This window comes from Monodelphis domestica, chromosome 7 (genome assembly GCF_027887165.1).
Source record: "Monodelphis domestica isolate mMonDom1 chromosome 7, mMonDom1.pri, whole genome shotgun sequence".
In the NCBI taxonomy this organism is placed as follows: Eukaryota; Metazoa; Chordata; class Mammalia; order Didelphimorphia; family Didelphidae; genus Monodelphis; species Monodelphis domestica.
Window position 1 is genome coordinate 97,579,343 of NC_077233.1, and position 21,099 is coordinate 97,600,441.

The 21,099-nt window shown below is 48.5% G+C and overlaps 1 protein-coding gene across 7 annotated transcripts in view; it reads left to right on the forward strand.

Annotated features, from left to right (window-relative positions):
* Positions 1–18,854, forward strand: part of NBEAL2 (neurobeachin like 2) — a 151,083-nt gene extending 132,229 nt beyond the window's left edge. For all 7 annotated transcript variants that reach the window (XM_056805190.1, XM_056805188.1, XM_007499727.3 and 4 more), the window contains 19 exons: positions 290–423; positions 839–946; positions 1,695–1,790; positions 2,173–2,297; positions 2,405–2,545; positions 6,244–6,374; positions 6,633–6,742; positions 7,047–7,164; positions 10,369–10,466; positions 10,577–10,693; positions 11,281–11,370; positions 11,555–11,664; positions 11,860–12,032; positions 12,146–12,240; positions 13,140–13,256; positions 13,376–13,534; positions 13,751–13,899; positions 17,845–17,980; positions 18,068–18,854. In XM_056805190.1, the coding sequence (XP_056661168.1) occupies positions 290–423; positions 839–946; positions 1,695–1,790; positions 2,173–2,297; positions 2,405–2,545; positions 6,244–6,374; positions 6,633–6,742; positions 7,047–7,164; positions 10,369–10,466; positions 10,577–10,693; positions 11,281–11,370; positions 11,555–11,664; positions 11,860–12,032; positions 12,146–12,240; positions 13,140–13,256; positions 13,376–13,534; positions 13,751–13,899; positions 17,845–17,980; positions 18,068–18,169 (2,309 nt within the window). In that variant the 3' untranslated portion in view covers positions 18,170–18,854. The remainder of the gene's footprint in view (positions 1–289; positions 424–838; positions 947–1,694; positions 1,791–2,172; positions 2,298–2,404; positions 2,546–6,243; positions 6,375–6,632; positions 6,743–7,046; positions 7,165–10,368; positions 10,467–10,576; positions 10,694–11,280; positions 11,371–11,554; positions 11,665–11,859; positions 12,033–12,145; positions 12,241–13,139; positions 13,257–13,375; positions 13,535–13,750; positions 13,900–17,844; positions 17,981–18,067) is intronic.
* The last annotated feature ends 2,245 nt before the right edge of the window (positions 18,855–21,099 follow it).

The window sequence follows — 21,099 nt, forward strand, 5'->3', positions numbered from 1 at the left end:
AAAAAACAATAGTAGTAATATGATGCTTTACTGGACCCTGTTCATTTTCTTTCAGTTACTCCCAGCCTCCCATGAATGTGTATAGGGACATGAAGGGAATGGTTTTTGGGAGGAATAGGGAGTCATAAGAGTCTAGGGACCAGTAACTAGGTAATAACAGATTTGAGGCTGGCAGAGATGTGATAACAGTTCCTGGAAGCAGAGAGAGGATAGTGGGGAGAGGGATTGCCTGGGAGTAGAAAGGGGCTGTTTCCCAGGTCAAGCGAAAGGAACCACCTCTGTCCAACAGGTATTGGGTACGATTTCCGGCGGCCACTCTCCCAACTCCGAGAAGTCCACCTGAGGCGTTACAATCTCCGACGCTCAGCCCTGGAGCTCTTCTTCACTGACCAGGCCAACTACTTCCTTAACTTCCCCCGAAAGGTAGGAATTTGAAACTTCTCCAGGAGTTTCCTATACCTCTAGGTCTAAACTCTCCCTTCACCCCTCCTGCCATAGTGTCATATTTTCTCTCTAAAATAACACAGAAAACCTTTTCTTAGACCTTCCCCCAAAGTGTGTGGACAACCCACCCCAGTATTCTATCCTTCATAGAAATTGCGACCCCTCCTGTACTTGGGAAATCTCTTGATTCCCTCTTTCTTGCAAGACTTCCTTCTGCTCAATTTCTTGTGTGACTTCACCCCTTTTGGGGGGTGGTTCTGGGTTTTGGCTGGAGCTGAGTTTTCCAACATTCGAGTTTGAGTCTGTGTGCATGTTAGGGCAGGGGAGATTAGGGTCAAAACTCCGTTATCCACCTTGTATGGCCCATCCTTTGACCAGATTGCTTCCCTCTAAGGTGCGGAACAAGGTATACTCATGCATTCTGGGACTTCGGCCCCCTAGCCAGGGCTACTATGGAAGCCACTCTCCACAGGAGATGCTTCGAGCTTCTGGCCTGACTCAGGTAAGCTATTCCTGCTCCAATTCACACCCCACCCTGACTTCCTCATGCCTTGGTCTCCAAAGTATGGTGTATAATAAAATAAACATTTCTTGATCACTTTCTGTGCATAGAAAACTGTGTTGGGCACTGAATAAAGACCTCAAGTTAAATAAGGTGCAGCTTCTGTTCTCCTGGAGCTCACAATTCATTGAGAGGAATAATATTCATGCACAGATAACTATTATACCAAATATCACAAAACAATATCCTCTCTGAGACCTGAGGAAGAAGTTTATTACTCACGTGGAGTATCAAGAAGGAAGTGGTATTTGAATCGCCTGGTCAGGAAAGTCAGAGGCAAAGAGGAGGTCATTTCTATCATAGGGAAAATGTAAGCATAGGCATGAAAGTGGGGGAATAAAGAAGAATGGAAAGAACTTTGGGATTAGGTTGGATTTCTGGCTTTGCCATTTACTAACTAGGTGACTTTGAACAATTCATTTATCCTCTCTGAGTTTCACTTTTCCCATCTAAGAAATAAGGGCTGGACTAGACAGTCTGTAAGGTTCTACAATCTTGTCATCCTCTACCACAAGGAAGGTTCAGTTTAGCTGGTCCCTCCATTCCTGTCCCTCTCTGCTCTCTACCCATTGGCTAGGGTTTCTCTAAATTGAGTGTTGCATAGACTGAAGAGCCTAGATCAGAGAATCAAACAGGGGCCCAAACAGCATGGGCATTGGGCCCACTTTTCTTGTTTTTTCCTCCCCAGAAATGGGTTCACCGAGAGATTTCCAACTTTGAGTATCTGATGCAGCTCAATACCATTGCAGGGCGAACCTACAATGACCTCTCCCAATACCCTGTGGTAAGCCTCCAACCCTTACTTTCTCTCTTCTTTAACCCTTATGTCTGCTCAATCAGGGTCTTCCTGCACCTTGTCCACTCCCATTGATTACCACTGGTCTTCTCCCAAATCCTTGGCCTCCAAATGAACCATGATTTCCTTATTCTAGTTCCACACCTTCCCTGGACACACACCATCAACATTCCTCCTCTGCCCACAAGCAACCTTACTCTCCTAGGAATCTCTTCTGTTTTTTCCCCCTCTGCCCTTGTCTTTATCCTCATCTGCTTTATTCCTAGTTTCCACCTTCTTCTTTTAAGGTTCAGTGCCTCCCCATCCTTTTTGTGACTGAATTCACTACTCTCATTCCCCATCCACTTTCCCTCATATCCATCTCCCCCAGTTCCCCTGGATCCTACAGGATTATACATCTGAGACTCTGGACCTGAATGACCCATCTGTCTTCCGGGACCTATCCAAGCCCATTGGAGTAGTGAACTCCAAACACGCACAGCTTGTTCGAGAAAAGTGAGCCACATTTGAATTCCATGGGCAAGGGGCAGATTCCAGTCCCAGGATGGAGAGGCAAGAGAGTAGGCTTCCTGCTAAACTCCCTACTCCTTGATCTTTCTCAGGTATGAGAGCTTCGAGGACCCCACAGGCACCACTGACAAGTTCCATTATGGCACCCACTACTCCAACGCAGCAGGTGTCATGCACTACCTCATCCGTATGGAACCATTTACCTCCCTGCACATCCAGCTGCAGAGTGGCCGGTATGGGGCAAGTCATGGACACACATGTTCCAGGCTTCTTCCTCAAATTCAAACTTGGGGGTTTCATTCACTTAGGAAACTTTTTTTGAGTCTATAGGGTCTACAAGGCTCTATGTTTGGTGTTCAGGATATAGTAGTAAAGCAACATAGTGGAGGAAAGAGTCCTGATTTGAAGCAAAAAATCTGGTTCATTGACTGCCTATGTGATCTTGAGTACTTCCTCCAGTTTTCTGGGTCTCAGCTTATTCATCTGTAAAACAATAGGGTTGACTCAGATGATGTCCAAGGCCACTTCTAAATCTTGTGGTCCTAAGTTAGCTAAAAATCTGTCAAATATCTAAGGGTCCAATGGGGTTATAGCTATGTACACAGATAATGATGCACAGGAGAGGGACTAAGGACAAAAGAGGAGTCCAGGAAGAATGTTATGAAATATCCAAAGAGGGAGAGATCATGTTTACCTCACCAAGTCAGGAGATGTTTTGTGGAGGTCGGGACTTGAAGGAAGGGAAGGACTTCATCTGAAGGAGATGGGGATCCATTCCAGGACAGGATAAATGTGAGTCAGAACATGGAGAAAAGGGGGGGGGATGGCAATGGAGGATGGAATGCAGTTTGGACAGAACATAGCATGGACCTTAATATGTAAGAACTTAAATATGAAAGTGAGCGCAGGGGAGGATCAAGTGAATAATATATTAGACCCTGGCTTGGTAGCCTGTAATTCCTGCTACTGGGAGAGGGTGAGGCTGATGGATCCTTTGCAATCACGAATTCTGAGCTGTAGTAGGACCAAAGCCCATCATGTATCCACAACAAGTCTAACCCTAATACAGCAGGCCCCTGGGAGTAGGAATCCTCTACATAATAAGGAGTGAGCTGGTCCTGCTCAGGAACAGAATAAGTCAAAGTTCCTCTTCCAATCTCTAATGAGATCAAGCCTGTGAATAGAAAGGTAGGGAGACCCATTTAAAAAAAAAAGAAAAAAGAAAAATATATTGGAAAACAAGATCCAGAATTAAGAAATGAAAGAAGTCAAAGGCGTATACATCACCTAGAAGTCTAATCAATACATTATAAATGCTTTCTTTGAGAATAGTGAGAAGTGAACTAGCCATAGCAAACAAAATATTACAAAAATGAAAATTACCATAATTTAACAAACAGGAAATGATGAATCTCTAACATAGAGTTCATTCCAGAATTATCTGTGTACATATGCAGGCAAGCCATCAACTATAAAAAGTAAGGTCAAAATCACCACTAAATTTGAAGAATAAACACAAGAAAGACCAAATGCATGCCATTATTACAGACATATTTATGACAGCTTCAGCCCAAGTTATTTTAAATGAGCTCTGAAAAATGGGAAATGGATAAAGGTAAAAACATTGACTCTGACTGTCATCATATTTTAAAGAAATTTAGCTACTTTAAAATATCTTAAAAGGATCACTGGAATTATGTCAGATAGTGAATACTTGAACTTGCTGCCTATGAAAGAGACATGGCAGCCAAAGTTAGGACACTTTAAAGGTTACGCTCATCTATAAAACATTATGGAGGAAGAGAGCAGGAGGTTGCCTCCCAATATAGAGAAGAGGAAAAAAGGATGTTGAAAGCTTGATATGAAATTTAATAAAGCCAATTCATATTAAGATTCTTTAAAGATGAAAATGAAAGGAAGACAATAAGCAGTCAGAAAATGAAACATCTAGTATTTCTGTAGCAATTTGTTCTTTCATTGGTGGTGCTTGAACCACAACACCGAATGTCCAAATGTGTGGTGTTAGTAAGTAGAAATGGCATTTATGAGGATGAAATGTGATAGATATGATAGATATAAGCAAATGCACACAGTGGAAATCTTTGCTTATGTCTCAAAGAAGGAAAGAAATGAAAAGAATGGAAATGTTGCGGACAATATTATGACTTAATCAGGGGGATAGCCAGACAATGAATACTTGTGCATTTCTGTGAAATCTTAAGGAGAATAGTATATGTAACTTGTCAAAGTAGACTCGATGAAAATGGGAGAAGGGAATAGGCAGGCTTCATGGATGACTTATCTGCAGAAGACAGCACTTTCATAGTAACACTGGACTGAAAAGTATAAAGAATTTGGCACTCCACTGCATCTGTTGTTGATTCAAAAAAAAAATCTAACACTGGAGGACAAGATAGTGCCTTAAAAAGTTTGTCCTCCAATAGTGTTTCTCATGTATATGTTAAAATTGAAGGAGATTCCTTGATAAAATTGCTGAGAGCTGTTTCTGAATCCTCTGATTATCACTAAACAACTGACATAAATCAGGGAAATGAATGGCTGCTTAAAGGATTCTTCTTAGAGAGTGTTCAGAGCAGAATACAAATGCAAGAACCCTTTTCTCCAAATAGCAAGGTTTTTCAGGTTTTCCCATTTGTAGATGAATTTGTGTTTATTGCTTCAAGCCAAAAAATACAACAGAGGCTCTTCTGTATGAGATTCATGGCCACTCAACAGGGATCAGATTGGGAAAGAATAAATGAATGAGATAGAGCACCAGGCTTAGAGTCAGGAAGTCCTGGATTCAAATTTGACCTCAGACATTTCCCAACTGTATGATCCTGGGCAAGTCACTTAATCCTAATTGCCTGGGCCTTGTCCTTCTGTCATAGATTTGTTTCTAAGACAGAAAGTAAAGGTTTAAAAAAAAAATTATAGCCCTACCCCTACAGGTACTGACTATACCGAGAAGGTCCACAATTAGGACCACCTCACCAGGAGACAAAGAATTCAACCAAGGGGCATTTAGGTGGATCAATGGGTAAAGAACCAAGCTTAGAGATGGAAGATCCTGGGTTCAAATGTAGCCTCAGACACTTCCTAGCTGTGAAACTCTGGGCAAACCATTTCACCCCCATTGCCCAGTCCTTACCACTAGTCTTGGAACCAAAACACAGTATGGTTTTTAAGATGGAAAGTAAAGATTACAAAAAAAAAAAAGGATCCAGCCATCTTCATTTCAGGAAATTAAAAACATGTAATGCCTTTAGCTCTTTGCACTGTGCAGAGCTAAGATGTTGAACACATGCTGAGTGAATATTTTCATTTTTTTTTCAGCTCAGGTTCTCAGTGGATGATTTGGTCTTTTTTTTTTTTCACGATTCAGCCCATAGAGACCTCCAGGGGAGTGACTTTCCAAATTTCACTCCCCGCCTAGGAAGGGGACTGGTCTGGCCTCTCACAGTCCTGGGTTCTCTCTGCGCCTCCCTCTGTCCATGGCATCATCATGTCTTTCTATTCTTCTTGGCACGTCTGGTGTTTCCATGCCTCGCAGGACTCAATTTTTCCATTTCTCCAAATCAATCCATGTTTCTCATTTGTTTGTCCCCTTGGGCAGATGTGTGTCTCCCAGGAATCTGCCCCTTCCATGGGGCTTGCCCAGAGTTCTGAGCTTTCTGGCTTTTGTAAGCCTCAGGGCTGCAAGGAACACTGGAGTTCATTTGGCCCGACTCCCTTTCTCCCTGGAGGAATCGGGGCCCTGGCTGTCTCCTGGCCACCCAGATAGTTAAGGGGGAAAGCTGGGGTGGACGTCTCGGTCCTCTTACTCCGGCTTCAGTTCTTTCGGGGTCCCGTCTCCCCGTTCGATCCCCTGGGTTTGTCCTGCCCCCGGCACATCCCGGCACCTCACAGAGTTCTCTCTTCTTCCCTCTAGATTTGACTGCTCAGATCGGCAGTTTCACTCTGTGGCAGCTGCCTGGCAGGCCCGCCTGGAGAGTCCGGCTGATGTCAAGGAGCTTATTCCTGAGTTTTTCTACTTCCCAGACTTCCTCGAAAACCAGAATGGTGAGGGAGACCAGGGCGGCCCTGGAAGATGGGAACAATTAAACACAGCCTGGAAAAGAGAATGGAACTGGGCTGGGAAACAGGAACATTCTTGGAGAGACACCAGGATTGGGGAGGGGAAGAGCGATGGGTGTGCCAGAGAAGGGCTGTGGGATGGCAGAGAGCCAGGAGGGAGTGGGGATCTGGAGACAGGGAATGTCCAGGGGGCAAAGGAGAGGACCAGAGCCAAGATTCTCCCTCGCCTTCTGTTCCTTCCAGGCTTTGATCTGGGTAGCCTTCAACTGACCAACGAGAGAGTGGGTGATGTGGTGCTGCCCCGATGGGCCCGGTCCCGGGAAGATTTTATTCATCAGCACCGAAAAGCCCTGGTACGTGGGGACTGCCTGTGCAAAAGGACAGAATTCCGGGGAATGATGAAGGTTGGGATGGGGATGGGGCTCAAGGAAGGGAAATGAGCCAGAGGAGGGTTTGGCCCGCCATTCATCCATGCATTATCCATCCATCCAGCTTAGGTCTCCCCTTCATCCAGTCCTCAATTCCTCAGCTCTACCCGGAGCCCTCCACCCCCATCCCTTTCCCCTTTGAACCTTGGCCCCAGACCTACTGTACCAGGGTCAGGAGCGGGGAGGTGACTGTGTGAGGACCCCATGGCCATCCCGCCTCTCCCCCCAGGAATCAGAGCATGTGTCTGCTCACCTCCATGAATGGATTGACCTCATCTTTGGCTGCAAGCAGCGTGGACCTGCTGCCGTGGAAGCCCTCAATGTCTTCTACTATTGCACCTACGAGGGTGAGGGCAGGACTTAGCTCGGCTGCCGTGGCTCCCCGGGGGGGGGGGGGCGTGAAGGGCAGGGCTGCGAGTGCCCCATGATGGCCGGATCTCTGGATTGGGAATGGGAGGACCCGAGGTTTCCACCCCAGCTTTGCTGCTCACAATTCTGCGATCTTGGGCAAGTCCCATAGCCCTCTGGGCTCCTAGGGTTGCTTTCAGCGTTTGATCCCAGGACAGGTGAGCCTCAGCTTCTCTACCCACTGGGCAATAGCGGAGGCTGCCTGGCATGCTAGAAAGAACGCTGGCTCTGCAGTCAGGAAACCTGGATTCACATCCTAGCTTTGACCCGAGCTGTCAGTGGGACCCTGTGCTGATTCTAAGAGCTCAGAAGAGGGGGTGGCATCGCTGTGGACTCAGGTAGTCAGAGAGGAAAGTTAAGTCTTTGATCAGGCAGGTCTGCAGTGGGTTCCAGAATGTTTCCATTACTCAGAGCTCACCGTCCTATGGCTTGCAGATTTCATAATTTTTATAAATTCTATAATTTTAGGGGGGACATCAGGACATTTGTTCTTCAATGTGGAGATGCTTCTATTCTCAACAATCTCTTTCTTTTGTTTTTTAGAGGTTTCAATTAGAAATTAATTTTTGGCATTAATTTAAAAAATTTGAATTCCAAATTTGTTCAGTTTTTCAAAGGTCAGGGCATCAGTGATGGGATATGATTTATTTTAGCTTGGTGACTTGAACTTATCAGATCCAGCCAGGGACTTTGCCACCACTTATCTTGGGGTTCAGTTCCCTCTTCTCTATTTTTATTCTGTCCTCTCCATACCAATGATTGTTCTCTTTGGGAAAGAAATCAGGAAAAAATAAGATGAAAAGTCTGGCAGACTGTCACCTATTATCAGTCACCACAGGAGTGGTCTCTCACCCTTTCTTGGTACTTTTCCCCCAGTACCACTGTGAGATCCTCAGCGACTTCCTTATCTCTCCTAGACAGACCAAGTCATTCTCTGGGCTAATGCTTCTCTCTTTATTCTTAGACAAGTAATAGAATGCCAAACTTTTGTTTTCATCCTCTGTTACTTATTCTGCCATCTTCTATAGATATCTTTCTTTAAATTTTAAATCTTTACCTTCTACCTTAGAGTTGATACTAGATATCCTTTCATTTTCAGTTCTTTGCCACTACAAAAGATCTGCTATATATTTTTGCAAAACCCTTACTGTCTATCTTAGAATCATTCCTAAGAGTGGCAAAGGCTAGGCCATTGGACTTAAGTGACTTACCCAGGGTCACACAGCTAGGAGGTTTCTGAGGCCAGATTTGAACCCAAGATCTCTAGTCTTGGTTCTCAATTCACTGAGTCACCCAGCTTCCTCCTACACTTATATATTTTTTCCTAGTAGCTGTTACTCTGGAGAAACCCTTGTAGGATTAGGTTTAGGGACCTGCAAGGAGATGTGCTGCTGGAGGAGGGGAATCATCTCTATCTTGATATTCTTACCATAAACAAAGCCAGAAGACCAGAAGGAAGGTCCAGCTAAATGGGAGGATGCTTCTCTTTGGAGAGGCCGCTAGATTGACAGCATTGGTTTCATTGTGCGCCCAAGGACATTGAGAAACATTTCATTCTCCATTTGGTCATCTCAGTGCTGCAGGACCTGCAAAAAAAAGAATATCAGTTTATTTATCAACACTTGTTGCAGAGGATGAGAAGGTTGAGAAAGTCTGTGAAGCACTTTGATGAGACCCTTCAAATTACATGAACAAATCACTTTATACTTGGATTTTCAAAATTGTTTAATTTTTAAATTTTTTCTTTATTTTATTCCAATAACAAATCCACACCAAAGTTTTCCAAAGTTACATGATTCCTGTTCTCTCCCTCCCCTCTTCTTTGCCCCCTCCCAGAGCTGACGAACAATTCCACTGGGTTATATGCATATTATTACTCAAAACCTTCTTCCATATTGCTCATTTTTGTAAGAGAAAAATCTTACATAATTTTAAATTTTTGACCAATTACGCATTTTAAACAATATATGCAATATATTATGCAATAAATATGTGCAATAACAAATTTCCACACAAGTTTTCCAAAATTACATGATGGAACTTATCTCCCTCCTTCCTTTCCCTTCCCCCTCCCAGCGCTGTCAGGAGATTCGATCCAGGTTATATTTATGTGTTTTATCTATATGTGGAGATTTCCGATTCAAAGGTGGGCATAGGGACAGATGGCACACTCAAAACCATGTTGGAGACTGCAGATCAGGAGTAAGAAATGAGCCAAGTCAAAGGCTTGTAGACCATATAGAGGCCTCAGATTAGCTATTACAGAGAGATATCAGGAGAAAAAAGCAATTTTAAGTTAGCTATCTTAACGGACAGGAAACTAATGGTTCCTGGCAGGCCAAGAGCCTGGTACTCATTTAATTTTAAGTCATGGCTCAGACATGGAAATCCATTCTTCAGATAACATTTTCTTTCTTTTTTTCTTTTAAAAACCCTTACCTTGTCTTAGAATTAAAACTAAGTGTTGGTTCCAAGGCAGAAGAGCAGGAAGGGCTAGGCATTTGGGGTTAAGGGGCTTGTCCACTTGGCCTTTCTTGTTTTGAGCACCTCACCTTGGTGGGCAGAAGTGCGGAGGCAGCACCTGGGCCTCTGGGGCAGCCCTTCTTGCTGAAGACTTTCCCAACTTTAGCATTCTAGATTCTTCCTGGCAGTATCATCCGCGTCCATTTGAATCACCAGAAATGAGGAGCCATCTCCAAGTAGCCTGGCTGGCACAGTGGAAAGAGCACAGGATGTAGAGCCAGAGAACCTGGATCCAGATTCTGCCAGCTAGGACGTGTCTGAGGCCAGATTTGAACCCAGAACCTCCCATCTCTAGGCCTGGCTCTCAATCCCCTGAGCCACCTGGTTGTTCCTTCCCTTCTCCTTTTGGCAGAAGACCAACCTGAACTTTTGAGCCTAGGTAGCCTTTATTCGGCCATTGTAGAAGGAGAAGCATTGTACAATCCGTGAGAACCACTGCAAGTTTTCCCCTTCTCTCCATCGTTTATGGAATCAAGCCAAGATGGCACATATTCATGGAGTTCCCACCATATGCCGGGTCCTGGGCCAGAAGGTCCCTTTCCACCTGATAGCCTGTGTTCTAAGGGCCTTCTCAGTGGGGAAAGTCTGTGACTCCATGAGCACTAAAGTGTTTCCGTTAGGGGCTGTGGACCTGGATGCTGTGGCAGATGAGACAGAACGCAAAGCCTTGGAGGGGATCATCAGCAACTTCGGGCAGACCCCTTGCCAGCTGCTCAAGGTGAGGCCGGGTCTGCCGGTGGGGGGCGCAGAGGGAAAGGGAACAGTCCCCTGAGATCGCATCCAGGCTGGCACTGACTTGGCTCTTCTCCCTCGTGAATGCTTCTTCAGGAGCCGCATCCTCCCCGACTCTCTGCCGAAGATGCTGCCCGGCGCCTGGCACGGCTTGACACCTACTCACCAAACCTCTTCCAGAACCTTGACCAGCTCAAGGCCTTCTTTGTTGAGGTGAGCCATGCCAGCCGGACCCAGGAGCTCCGCATTCGAGAAAGAGCCCCTGACTGACAGTCGAGAGCAAATGAAATAATCTGTAAAGCATTTTGTAAGCTTAGAGCACTGTAGAAATACCAGCTATTATTATTGTTACTTTTGTTATTTTGTAGATATGACTGGTAACTTCCCTACTGTATGGCCTTGGGCCCTTTACCTAACCCTCCCTGGGCCTCAGTTTCCTCATCTATTAAATGGGGGTAAGGGTCCATTTCCTTCCTCTCCTTCTGAACTTTCGAGCGTAGGTAGCATTTACTTGACCACTGCAGAAAGAGAAACATGGTGCAGTCCTTGACGGTCACTGCAAATTTTCCCCTGCTTGCCATACTTTTTGGAATCTAGGGCATTTGAGGGGATAAAATAAATGTATGGATTTGAAAGCATTTTGGGGAAAAAAATCCCTCCCCATAAATAATGCCTGGTGAAGGGGGCAGTGCCATCCTCTAACTTCCCTCCAGCGCTCAGGAAATCTTTAGCATCTTCTCTTAGCATGCCTAGGGGTCTCACTGGGCAACGAAGCCTACGTTGTGCCTCTTGTGCCACAGGGCATCAGCGATGGAGTTCCTCTGGTGTTGGCTGTAGTGCCCCATCGGCAGGCTCATTCCTTCATGACGCAAGGATCTCCAGACTTGCTGGTAAGTTCGTTGGAAGAGCTATAGGGAGAAAGGAACAGTGGTCCTCCTAGACCCCGGACTCTCCTGCCATCGCCCGCTTTGCAACTCCTTTCTCCTTTGCCCACCTCATACCTTTCCGTCTCCTCTTCCCCTCCTGACCTGCCTTTGCCCACTCAGACGCATGTTCTTCTCTTCATTCCCAAAGGTGACCGTGAGTGCCAATGGGCTGCTGGGTACCCACAATTGGCTGCCTTATGATCGGAACATCAACAACTACTTCACTTTCAGCAAGGACCCTACGGTGTCCAATGCCAAGTATGAGGGTGGACGGACATTGAGTGGGGGGAGGGTCTCGGAAGAGGATGCCACGGGGAGGAGTGGCAGGCCTGGATGTGACTGAGGACAGCTAGGGTAAGGGACCACCTCTGCCATGCACACGAGGAAGACGGGGAGCAGAGTGTGTGCCTGTGGGAGGCCAGCCTTGTCCTTAGCGCGCTCTTCCTATCCCAGGACCCAGAGACTCCTGAGCGGCCCTTGGCCACCAGGGAGGGGCGTGAGTGGCCGCGCTTTGGCTGTGGCCCCAGATGGGAAGCTCCTGTTCAGCGGTGGTCACTGGGACGGCAGCCTTCGAGTGACCAGCCTGCCCCGAGGCAAACTACTGAGCCAACTCAGTCACCACATCGGTACGGCCACCCTAGGCAAGGGGCTTGGGGCAGGGAACAGAGAGGGATCAGGCAAAGATGCAAGGATGGAAGGGAGTCTCCAACATCCCCATCCATGTGTGTGCTTACCGCAGACATAGTGACCTGCCTGGCTCTGGATCTGTGTGGACTCTACCTCATCTCGGGCTCCCGGGACACAACCTGCATGGTGTGGCAGGTCCTGCAACAGGTCAGCTGCCTAGGGACAAGGGAACAGGAACCAGCCTGGGGCCATAACTGGGGGAGAGAGGGAAAGGGCCAGGGACAGCAAGAGGTGGCTCTTTCTTGTTTGTTCGTTCTTTCCCTCCTCTCTGTCCTTCTCTGTTTTCCTTCTGGTCTTGTTTAGTGTGGTTCAGTCTATTCCATTTACCCATTCTCAACCCCTAAAGCATCTTTTTATTTTATTTTATTTTATTTTTAACCTTTATCATCTGTCTTAGAAGCAATACTATGTATTGGTTCTAAGGCAGAAGAGCAGTAAGGGCTACACTATGAGGGTTAAGTGACTTGCCCAGGGTCACACAGCTGAGAAATGTCTGAGGCAAGATTTGAACCTGGGACCTCCTGTCTCTAGTCCTGGTTCTCCATCCACTGAGCCACCCAGCTGCCCCCTAAACCATCTTTTAAAAAAACTTTTTAATTATGAATTTGATAGATACCCAAATAAACATTTCTTTATGCAAAGAACAGAAAAAAGGGGCTGCCTATGAAACCATGTTATATACACAATATATATATATTGTTCTTTTAAAGTTCATATACAATTTAGCACATTACCATCTTGTCCTGCTTCTTTGGCCCCTCCTGAACCTCCTTCTCTCTTCTGTGTATTTTAAAATCTTATACTGACTTCATTTTTTCTCATTCTCTTTCCCTCCCTCCCATCTTCCTTTCCTTTCCTTCTTTCCTCCCTCCCTCCTTCCCTCTCTGTCTCTCTGCTTCCTTCATTCCTCCCTCCTCTCCTCCTTCCTTTCTCTCACTTCCTTCCTCCCCCTCCCATCCTCCCTCCTCTCCTCCTCTGTCTAGTTCCTAGTTGGAGGTGACTTTCCTGTTCCTCTTCCTCGCTGATGCCAGGTTTCTGTCCCACAGGGTGGCCTGTCGGCAGGGCTGGCTCCCAAACCAGTTCAGGTCCTCTATGGGCACGAGGCCGAGGTGACTTGTGTGGCCATCAGCACCGAGTTGGACATGGCCGTGTCCGGTTCCAAGGTGAGGAGGGCTCCCCAGGATGGCTTCTTTTCCCTTTGGTTCTGGGCAGGAGGGTCTCTGCCCCCGGAACCCTATTCCCTTTGTGCTGAATCTGTGTCCTACTGTCTCCTGTGCTCCAGGATGGAACAGTGATCATCCACACCATCAGGAGAGGTCAGTTTGTGGCCTCGCTCCAGCCCTTAGGGGGTGCAGTGCCTGGGCCTGTGGCCCACCTGGCCCTGGGGCCCGAGGGCCAAATTGTGGTGCAGAGCTTGGCTCAGGAACGACCGGGGGCCCAGGTAGGTGGATATGTGTGTCTGTCTGTCTGTCTGTGAATGTGGAGGAAGGGATGCCCTAATGGAGCCAGAAGGGGTAAAGAGAGGTTCCGAGACCGAGGAGGCAGGGAAGAGAGTCCCCATCTCAAAGGCTGGGCGGGAGGAAGTCCTGCCAATGGGGTATCGGGGTGAGGAGGGGACAGAAGGCGGGCTGACCTCCCCTCTTCTTCCCTGCCCTAGACGAGCTATTTCCTGCACCTCTATTCAGTGAATGGGCGGCTGCTGGCCTCGCAGAAGCTGGAGGAGCAAAGCACGGCGCTGGCCCTGACTGATGCCTTCGTGCTGCTGGGCACAGCCCAGTGCAACCTGCACATCCTCCACCTGCACAGGTGAGCCGTTCGCTCTCATTCCACAGCGGATGTGGGTGCTGGCGACGAGACGCCTAAACTCGCTGGGCTGATCGCGGGACCGATGTCTGCCCGGAAGTGACGGAGGAGGGAAGGGCCGCTTGTGTGTCGGCTTTCAAGCCCCCCAGCCTGCACTTTGTGTGCCGGGCAGGCTTTTCGGGAGGGCACATTTACATCGCTTGTAGCAAGCCGTTCTTCCCCTTCCTCTCCCCCTTCGGGTAGTCATGACCCTAGCAGGGGCTAGCTCCCGCGTCTGGTGGTCTCCACTGAAATGCTCTCATTTTTGTATTCATTCGTGCCTGCATTGACAAAAGCCAAGTAGGGGGCAGTCCCCTTTGGCATAAGAGTGTACATTCAAAAAGATGTTCAATCCTCCGCACCCCGAGGTTCACTCTGGATCTTCCTGTAGTGAAAAGGTTTAGATATCTTTCCGCAAACAGTTCATTCTCTGGATTCAGTTAGTTAGCAGGCTTCTTCTGGAAGATCTATCTCGAACAAAATTTAAATCTTGGATTTTATGAAATACAACCCCCCCCTGAAGAAAGTGTTGAAAAAACACTGAGTCCAGCTGAGGATGCAAGGTTTAGTTGTGGGGGGGGGGGGTGAGTTAATTCAAAAGGAAAACAAAAAATGAAAACAAAATAAAAAAGAAAAAGAAAAAGAAAAAAGGGGAAAATGAAGGGAAAAATATAAACCCTTTATATATATGTTTATATTAAAGAAGAATTCAAAATTAGTATCAAAATATCAAAAAAATCTATGTATACAAGATTTTTATAGGATCTTGGGTTTGATTTTCCCCAGAACTGATCACAGGGCCTTGTAGAGAGAAGGCACTTAGAGAGCAGCCAGGTGGCTCAGTGGATGGAGAGCCAGGCCTAGGGGTGCCAGGATAGAAGAGTGGTGAGGGCTAGGCAATGGGGGTTAAGTGACTCGCCCAGGGTCACACAGCTGGGAAGTGTCTGAGGCCAGGTTTGAACCCAGGACCTCCCATTTCTAGGTTTTGCCCTCACTGCCCACTGAGCCACCCAGCGGCTCCTGGATCCCAGGTGTCTTATGCCCAGAATACTGTTCTTTCTCCATTCTCTTCTTGGGGCTTCAAGGTGTCCTCTTGGCCTGTGTCATGGAGACACAGGATCTGCCTCAGTTATCTTAATCCAGTTCCCTCCAGCCAGGCTCTGAGTTTGAGCTCAGGATATACATCGGGAAGGTCAAGTCTGGGAGTTGCCAAAGAGTGGCTGCTCCCCTGGGAATTCTCTGCCTGGTTACAGTCATCTTTCCCCTCCGCCCCCCAAAACACCCCAACCCTTCCATGGACAAGGGCCAGGTTTTTCTCTAGGTAGGTGCAAGGGCCCGAGTTCAGCTCTCACCCTTTGAGGAAAGTTCCATTACAGCCCACCGCCCTGTCTGTCCATCTTAACATAGACCAGCTTTCCCAGAGTCCCAGCCCTGGGACTTTAGCCTTTTCCTTGAAGAAGATGCTACTTGAGGAGCAGCTCGTTCACTCAGTGGCTAGAGATAGGAGGTCCTGAGTTCAAATGTGGCCTCGGATACTTTCTAGCTGGGTGACCCTGGGCAAGTCACTTCACCCATATTACCTAGCCCTTACTGCTCTTCTGCCTTGGAATCAATACACATTATTGATTCTAAGATGGAAGGTAAGGGCTACTTTTTTTTTTAAAAGAACATACCTGGACCTTCTGTTCTAGCTCTTACTTCCATAGCTATCTCCACTTATATCTCCCAGCTGCAGATAGTTCTCTAGCTAGATATTCTCTAACATCTCCTTCTAGCTCAATTACCCTGCAATCCACCCACTGTTATATGTCAGAGCTGGAAGAGACCCTAGAAATCATCTTAACCCAACCCATTTATTTTACAGAGGAGAAAATAAAATATGTGAAAAAGAAAATTTTTAAAAAGTAAGAAAATGACTTGCCCAAGGATGTATAGTGAGCCAGAAGTAGAACCCAGGTCTCCTAATTCCTAACCTAGCATTCTTCCACAGGCCCTCCCATGGGATAGCCCTTCATGAAACATGGGTCCCCCAATCCTTGAGCTCAAGGGACAGGCCACAGGGAGGAAGGAAAACGTTATGACTATATCCAAAGTCTCATCTTCCTATTTATCCTGTCCAGTCAAATAAAATAAAAAAAATAATTCCAATTTGAGTAGCAGAGCATTGAATAGGATTATAAAATTTAGAGCGAGGAGGGATCCTAGAAATCTTCTCATCCAATCTTCTCATTTTACAGATTAAGAAACTGAGTCTCAATGTGGGAAAAGTACTAGTGTAAGGTTTCACAGATTAAGAGCTAGGATCTGAGATCATTGATTTAGAAGTAGAAGAAATGAAATTTAGGGGTCATCAAATAGAATGCCTTCATTGTGTCCCTGAGATCACTGTGGCTCTGATAGGCTTAGATCTCTGGGCTGAATTCAGGTCCTTTGATTCCAGATTACACCAAGGAACCTCACTGGATGCTCTAATCCAGGGCTTCCCAGTGTAGGAGAGTTCAATACACTCTTTAGTCCTGACTCTGGAAGGCAATATGCTGTGATCATTACAAAAGCTAGCATTTATGTGATTCTTAAACAGCTGCAAAGTGCTTACATGTTACCTCCATCCTCACAACAACCCTATGATGTAAGTCCCATTAATTGTTACCCCCCATTTTACTGGTGAGGAAACAGAGGCTGAGAGGTAGGTTAAATGACTTGCCCGGGATCAGATAGCTAGCTCAGTCTGAGGCAAGATTCAAATTCTATCCTTCCTGGTTCAAGGTTTAGCTTTACCCACTAGGTCACCTAGTTGTACTTCTTTCTGGGCTCCAGGCCTGGTTCCAACCAGGGCAGACAAGCGACTCAATTTTCTCATCTGGAAATTGGGGGTGATAAGAAACAGACTACCTCTCTCACTGGGTTACCAGAAAACTGTAAGTCCCCAAAGTTAATGTCACGTTTCACTGTGCAGCTGAACTTTGAAAATGCTCAGGTTATAACCATCTACATCCCACCTCCTTCAACACACACATAAACACAAATTTGTCTCTGTCTCTCTCCCTCCCTCCTTTCCTTTCTACCCCCTCCCTCTCTTCTTCCCTCCTCTCTGCCTTTCTCTCTTCCTCTTCCTCCCTCCTTCTCTCTCCCTCTTTCCCCCCTGACTCTCCCTTTCCCTCTCTTTGTCTCTCCCTTCCTTTCTTCTTCCCTCTTCTCTGCCTTTCTTCCTCTCTCCCTCTTTTCTCCTGTCTCTCCGTCTCTCTCCCTTCTCCTCCTTTCTTTGTCTCTCCCTCCCTTTCTCTCCTTCCCTCCTCTTCTCCTTTCTCTCTTCCTCTCTCCCTCCCTTTCTCCTTCCCTCCTCTCTCTCTTCCTCTCCCTCTTTTCTCTGACTCTCCCTCTCTCTTTGTCTCTCTCCCTTTCTCTCTTCTTCCCTCCTCTCTGCCTTTCTCTCTTCCTCTCTCTTTCCCTCTCTATCTCTTCCTCCCTCCTTCTCTCTCCCTCTTTCCCCCTCTGACTCTCCCTTTCCCTCTCTTTGTCTCTCCCTTCCTTTCTTCTCCTTCCTTCTTCTCTGCCTTTCTCTCTTCCTCTCTCCCTCCCTTTCTCCTTCCCTCCTCTCCTCCTTTCTCTCTTCCTCTCTCCCTTCCTTTCTCCTTCCCTCCTCTCCTCCTTTCTCTCTTCTTCTCTCCCTCCCTTTCTCCTTCCCTCCTCTCCTCCTTTCTCTCTTCCTCTCTCCCTCCCTTTCTCCTTCCCTCCTCTCGCTCTTCCTCTCTCCCTCTTCTCTCGGACTGTCTCTCTGTCTCTCTGACTTTCTCTCTCCTTCCCCACTCCCAGCCTCCGGGTTATTCCTCCTCCCATCTTTCCTCACCATCCCCTTCCCCTTGCCCATGGAAGTGCCTAACGCCTTTCTCATCCCCTTCCTCTCCTTAGTCTGCTCCCAGCTGTGCCCTCCATGTCCATGAAGGTACCCATCCACAGCGTGGCAGTGACCAAGGAGAGGAGCCACATTCTTGTGGGGCTGGAGGATGGAAAGCTGATCGTGGTGGGAGCTGGACAACCGTCGGAGGTGAGGGGAGGGCCCCCGAATTTTGGCTGGGGTGGGTGGGGGAAAGCCTGGGAGATGGGGTGACTTTTCCCTTCTGCCCTCCCCTAGGTGCGCTCAGGGCAATTTGCCAGGAGGCTCTGGAGATCTACCCGGCGGATCTCGCAGGTGTCATCTGGAGAGACGGAATATAACCCTCCCGAGGCAAAGTGAACATCTGCCCATGCCAGCCCTCCCGGTGGCAGGCGCCGGGCCGGCCCTCTGGCTCCGCGCCTAGCCTGCAGCAGCCGGTCCTCTCCTCCGGAAGGGGCCTGGAGAACATATGCACTGGCCCGAGGTCCCTTGGACCGGCAGGCCCCGCGCTCCAGCCCTGCTTTGGTGGGGGCTGGAAGCGCGGGCGAAGGGAGGGCGCTCTCAGTCTAGTCACTGGACACATCCCCTTTTCCTAGGGAGCAGAAAAAGCCTCCCTTTCTCAGGCTAAGAGGTCAGGCACAAGCCTCTAGGCCTTGGGGCTGGGGATTGTTGTTGGCAGGTGGCCTGCCCCGCCCCTCAGCTCAGGGATTGGTGGGGGCCGGCATCCCTAGCAAAGGCCCGCCCCCTGGCAGGTATGGGGGCGGGGTAGCGCAGCCTCTCTCTGGCTGGACCAGGGAAACCAGGCTTGGCAGTTTGTGGGTGGGGGAGAGGGGTGCCCCGCCTTCCCCTGGGGAGCTAGCCCCTTGGCGCTGTCCACGTGGCAGCACTTTGCACAGCCTGGGGGTGGGAAGGGTGGGGGTGTCTGTGATGGTCTGTCTTCCCCTTTCCAAACCCCCAAGCACAAAGGGGCCAGTGCCCGGTGCCGTGGCCTTAACCCTGTCCCTGTAAGTGGCCTTCCCCCACCAATAAACCTGCTGATTTTCTAGCTGCTGGGTCTCCGTGTCTGCTCTGGGGACTATAAACCCTGTGCTCCGAGGTCCTGCGCCCCCCCCTTCCCCCCGGGGTGCATTCACCAGCCCAAGAGGCTCTGTGTGATGAGTGGGATGGGGAGGAGGTTTACTCTGTTCCCAGCTGGCCCTCCCGTCCGTCTACGCTCGTAACCTCCCACTGTCAGTGCTGTGACCCACCCACCCGGTGCTGCAAAGCGGGACTATGTGCCCCCCCCCCCCCCCCCCCCGTGCAACCGGCGCCCTGGGATGCAAGTCCATGGGCATCCGGCTCCTCTTTGGCGAGGGGAGGGAAGGGGGGTGCTCCTCCCACCACAGAGCCCGGCCCTTTAGCCCCTTCTTTCTGATGCCCCTTCCCTCTGCCCGCCGAGCGCCCCAGAAGTCCAGGCGTCCTCGGGACTCCAGGGGTGTGGGGGAAGGAAGAAGGCTGAGGCGGCCAGTGTGGAAGACACCAGGGCTCTCTCAGTCCTGGTTCTTTCTCTAGCCCTATAACCTAGGACAAATTTGCTCCCCTCTGGATTTCTATTCCCTTTTAAGGGGACTGAACTCGCCCTTCTACCATCCCTTTTCTGAAGTCTGGCATTTTACAGCCCTCCTCTCTCCTGTACCCCCCCCCCCCCCCCCCCCCCGCCCCCCTTCATTCCGACTGCCCTAAGTTCCCAGTTGCTTTTGAGCACCTTCGGTGATCTTGAAAGGAAGAGCCCTGGGGCTGAATTAGCTTTTCTTCGCACCCCACCCCCTCTCCTCTCCTTTCCTGCCCCCCCAATAAAAGTTTTATGGTCCCCAGAGGCTCCAAAGTGGTCTGCCCCACCCCCTTTCCTCCTGCAGAAGAGGGTGTTGGATCCGCCACCCCTCTGAGATGAAAGGCCCCTTGGCCCCTCTCTGGCCCTCCTCTCCGGAGGTGGCCTGCAGCTCCCCCCCTCAAAGGCATCCTGGTCCTCCCTGTTGTCTCTCTTACCCTTCCCTCTCACCCAAGATGTGTGGCAGGGGGGAGGGGGCGCCAGAATTGGTTGGAAAATTGGCCCTGGCCCTAGTCTGAACTGCATCGCTAAGGAAGCTAAAAGCCAGGAAAGCGGCTATGTGCCTACAGTCTTGGATCTGCAGACTAAAAAGCTGAGTTCAAGAAACTTTTCGCCAGTGGATTTTATGCTTTTTTTCCAGTTGACTACCTTTTTTTTCCCAAACCCTTACCTTCCTTCTTGGAATCAATACTGTGTATTGGCCTGGTCTCTAGGCCTGGTTCTCATTCCACTGAGCCACCCAGCTACCCCCACTAACTAAACTTTAAAAGCTAAGTCATTCACTTCTATTTGCCCAACTCGAATTTTTTTTTTCAACCCCTACCTTCTACCTTAAAATCAAGACTGCGTATTGGTTCCAAGGCAGAAGAGCACTAAGGGCTAGGCAATGGGGTTAAATGACTGACCCAGGGGCACAGCTAGGAAGTGTCTGAGTTCACATTTGAACCCAGGACATCCCGTCTCCAAGACTGACTCTATCCACTGAGCCACCCTTGCCTCCCCATTCTAATTTTTTATCTTATTTTAAAATTTTATATCTTATTTTATCCCAATAACAAATTTACATGTTTTTCAAAGTTACAGGATTCATGTTGACTCCCTCCCCACCTCCCAGAGTTGGCAAGCCCCAATTCTAAATTTTAAAGAATGATTTTCTTCCTTCCTTAACCTTTGGATCCTCTTTTTCCATTTGGTCTATTAAAACTGCAACTATTACCTGTGTGACTTTGCTCAAGTCCCTTCCCTTTTCTGGACTTGTTTCTGAAGTAAAATGAGGGAGAGTAAGCTAGTAAGGTGAGTAAGCCTTGTCTCCCCCCCCCCCCCCAGCCTGGAACCTCCCAAAGTCAGGGACGCCCTGCCTGGGGCTTGGGGTGGGGGTGGGGCAGCGGAGGCAATCCCACCCATACAAGGAGCCTCTAAAGCCTTTGGGGGCACTAGGCGGCTTGGCGTTTGTATTGCCCGGCCCGGGAGGGAGCTTGGTCATTGTGCGTTCCCGTTTGCGTGTGGAATGCAGGTGGATGTAGGCTGTACTCCGGGCGATGGTGTTGGCCTTGAGATCTGGAGAGCCTGGCGAGGTTGACTTCCTTCCTGTTCTTGGACGCGAGCCTGAGCCCCATTTCCCTGATCCCCGCCGTCGCTCAAAAGAAGCCCTTGGGGAGAGGGATGGTTTGTTTTGTCCTTGCTGTAGACTCCCTGAAAGACC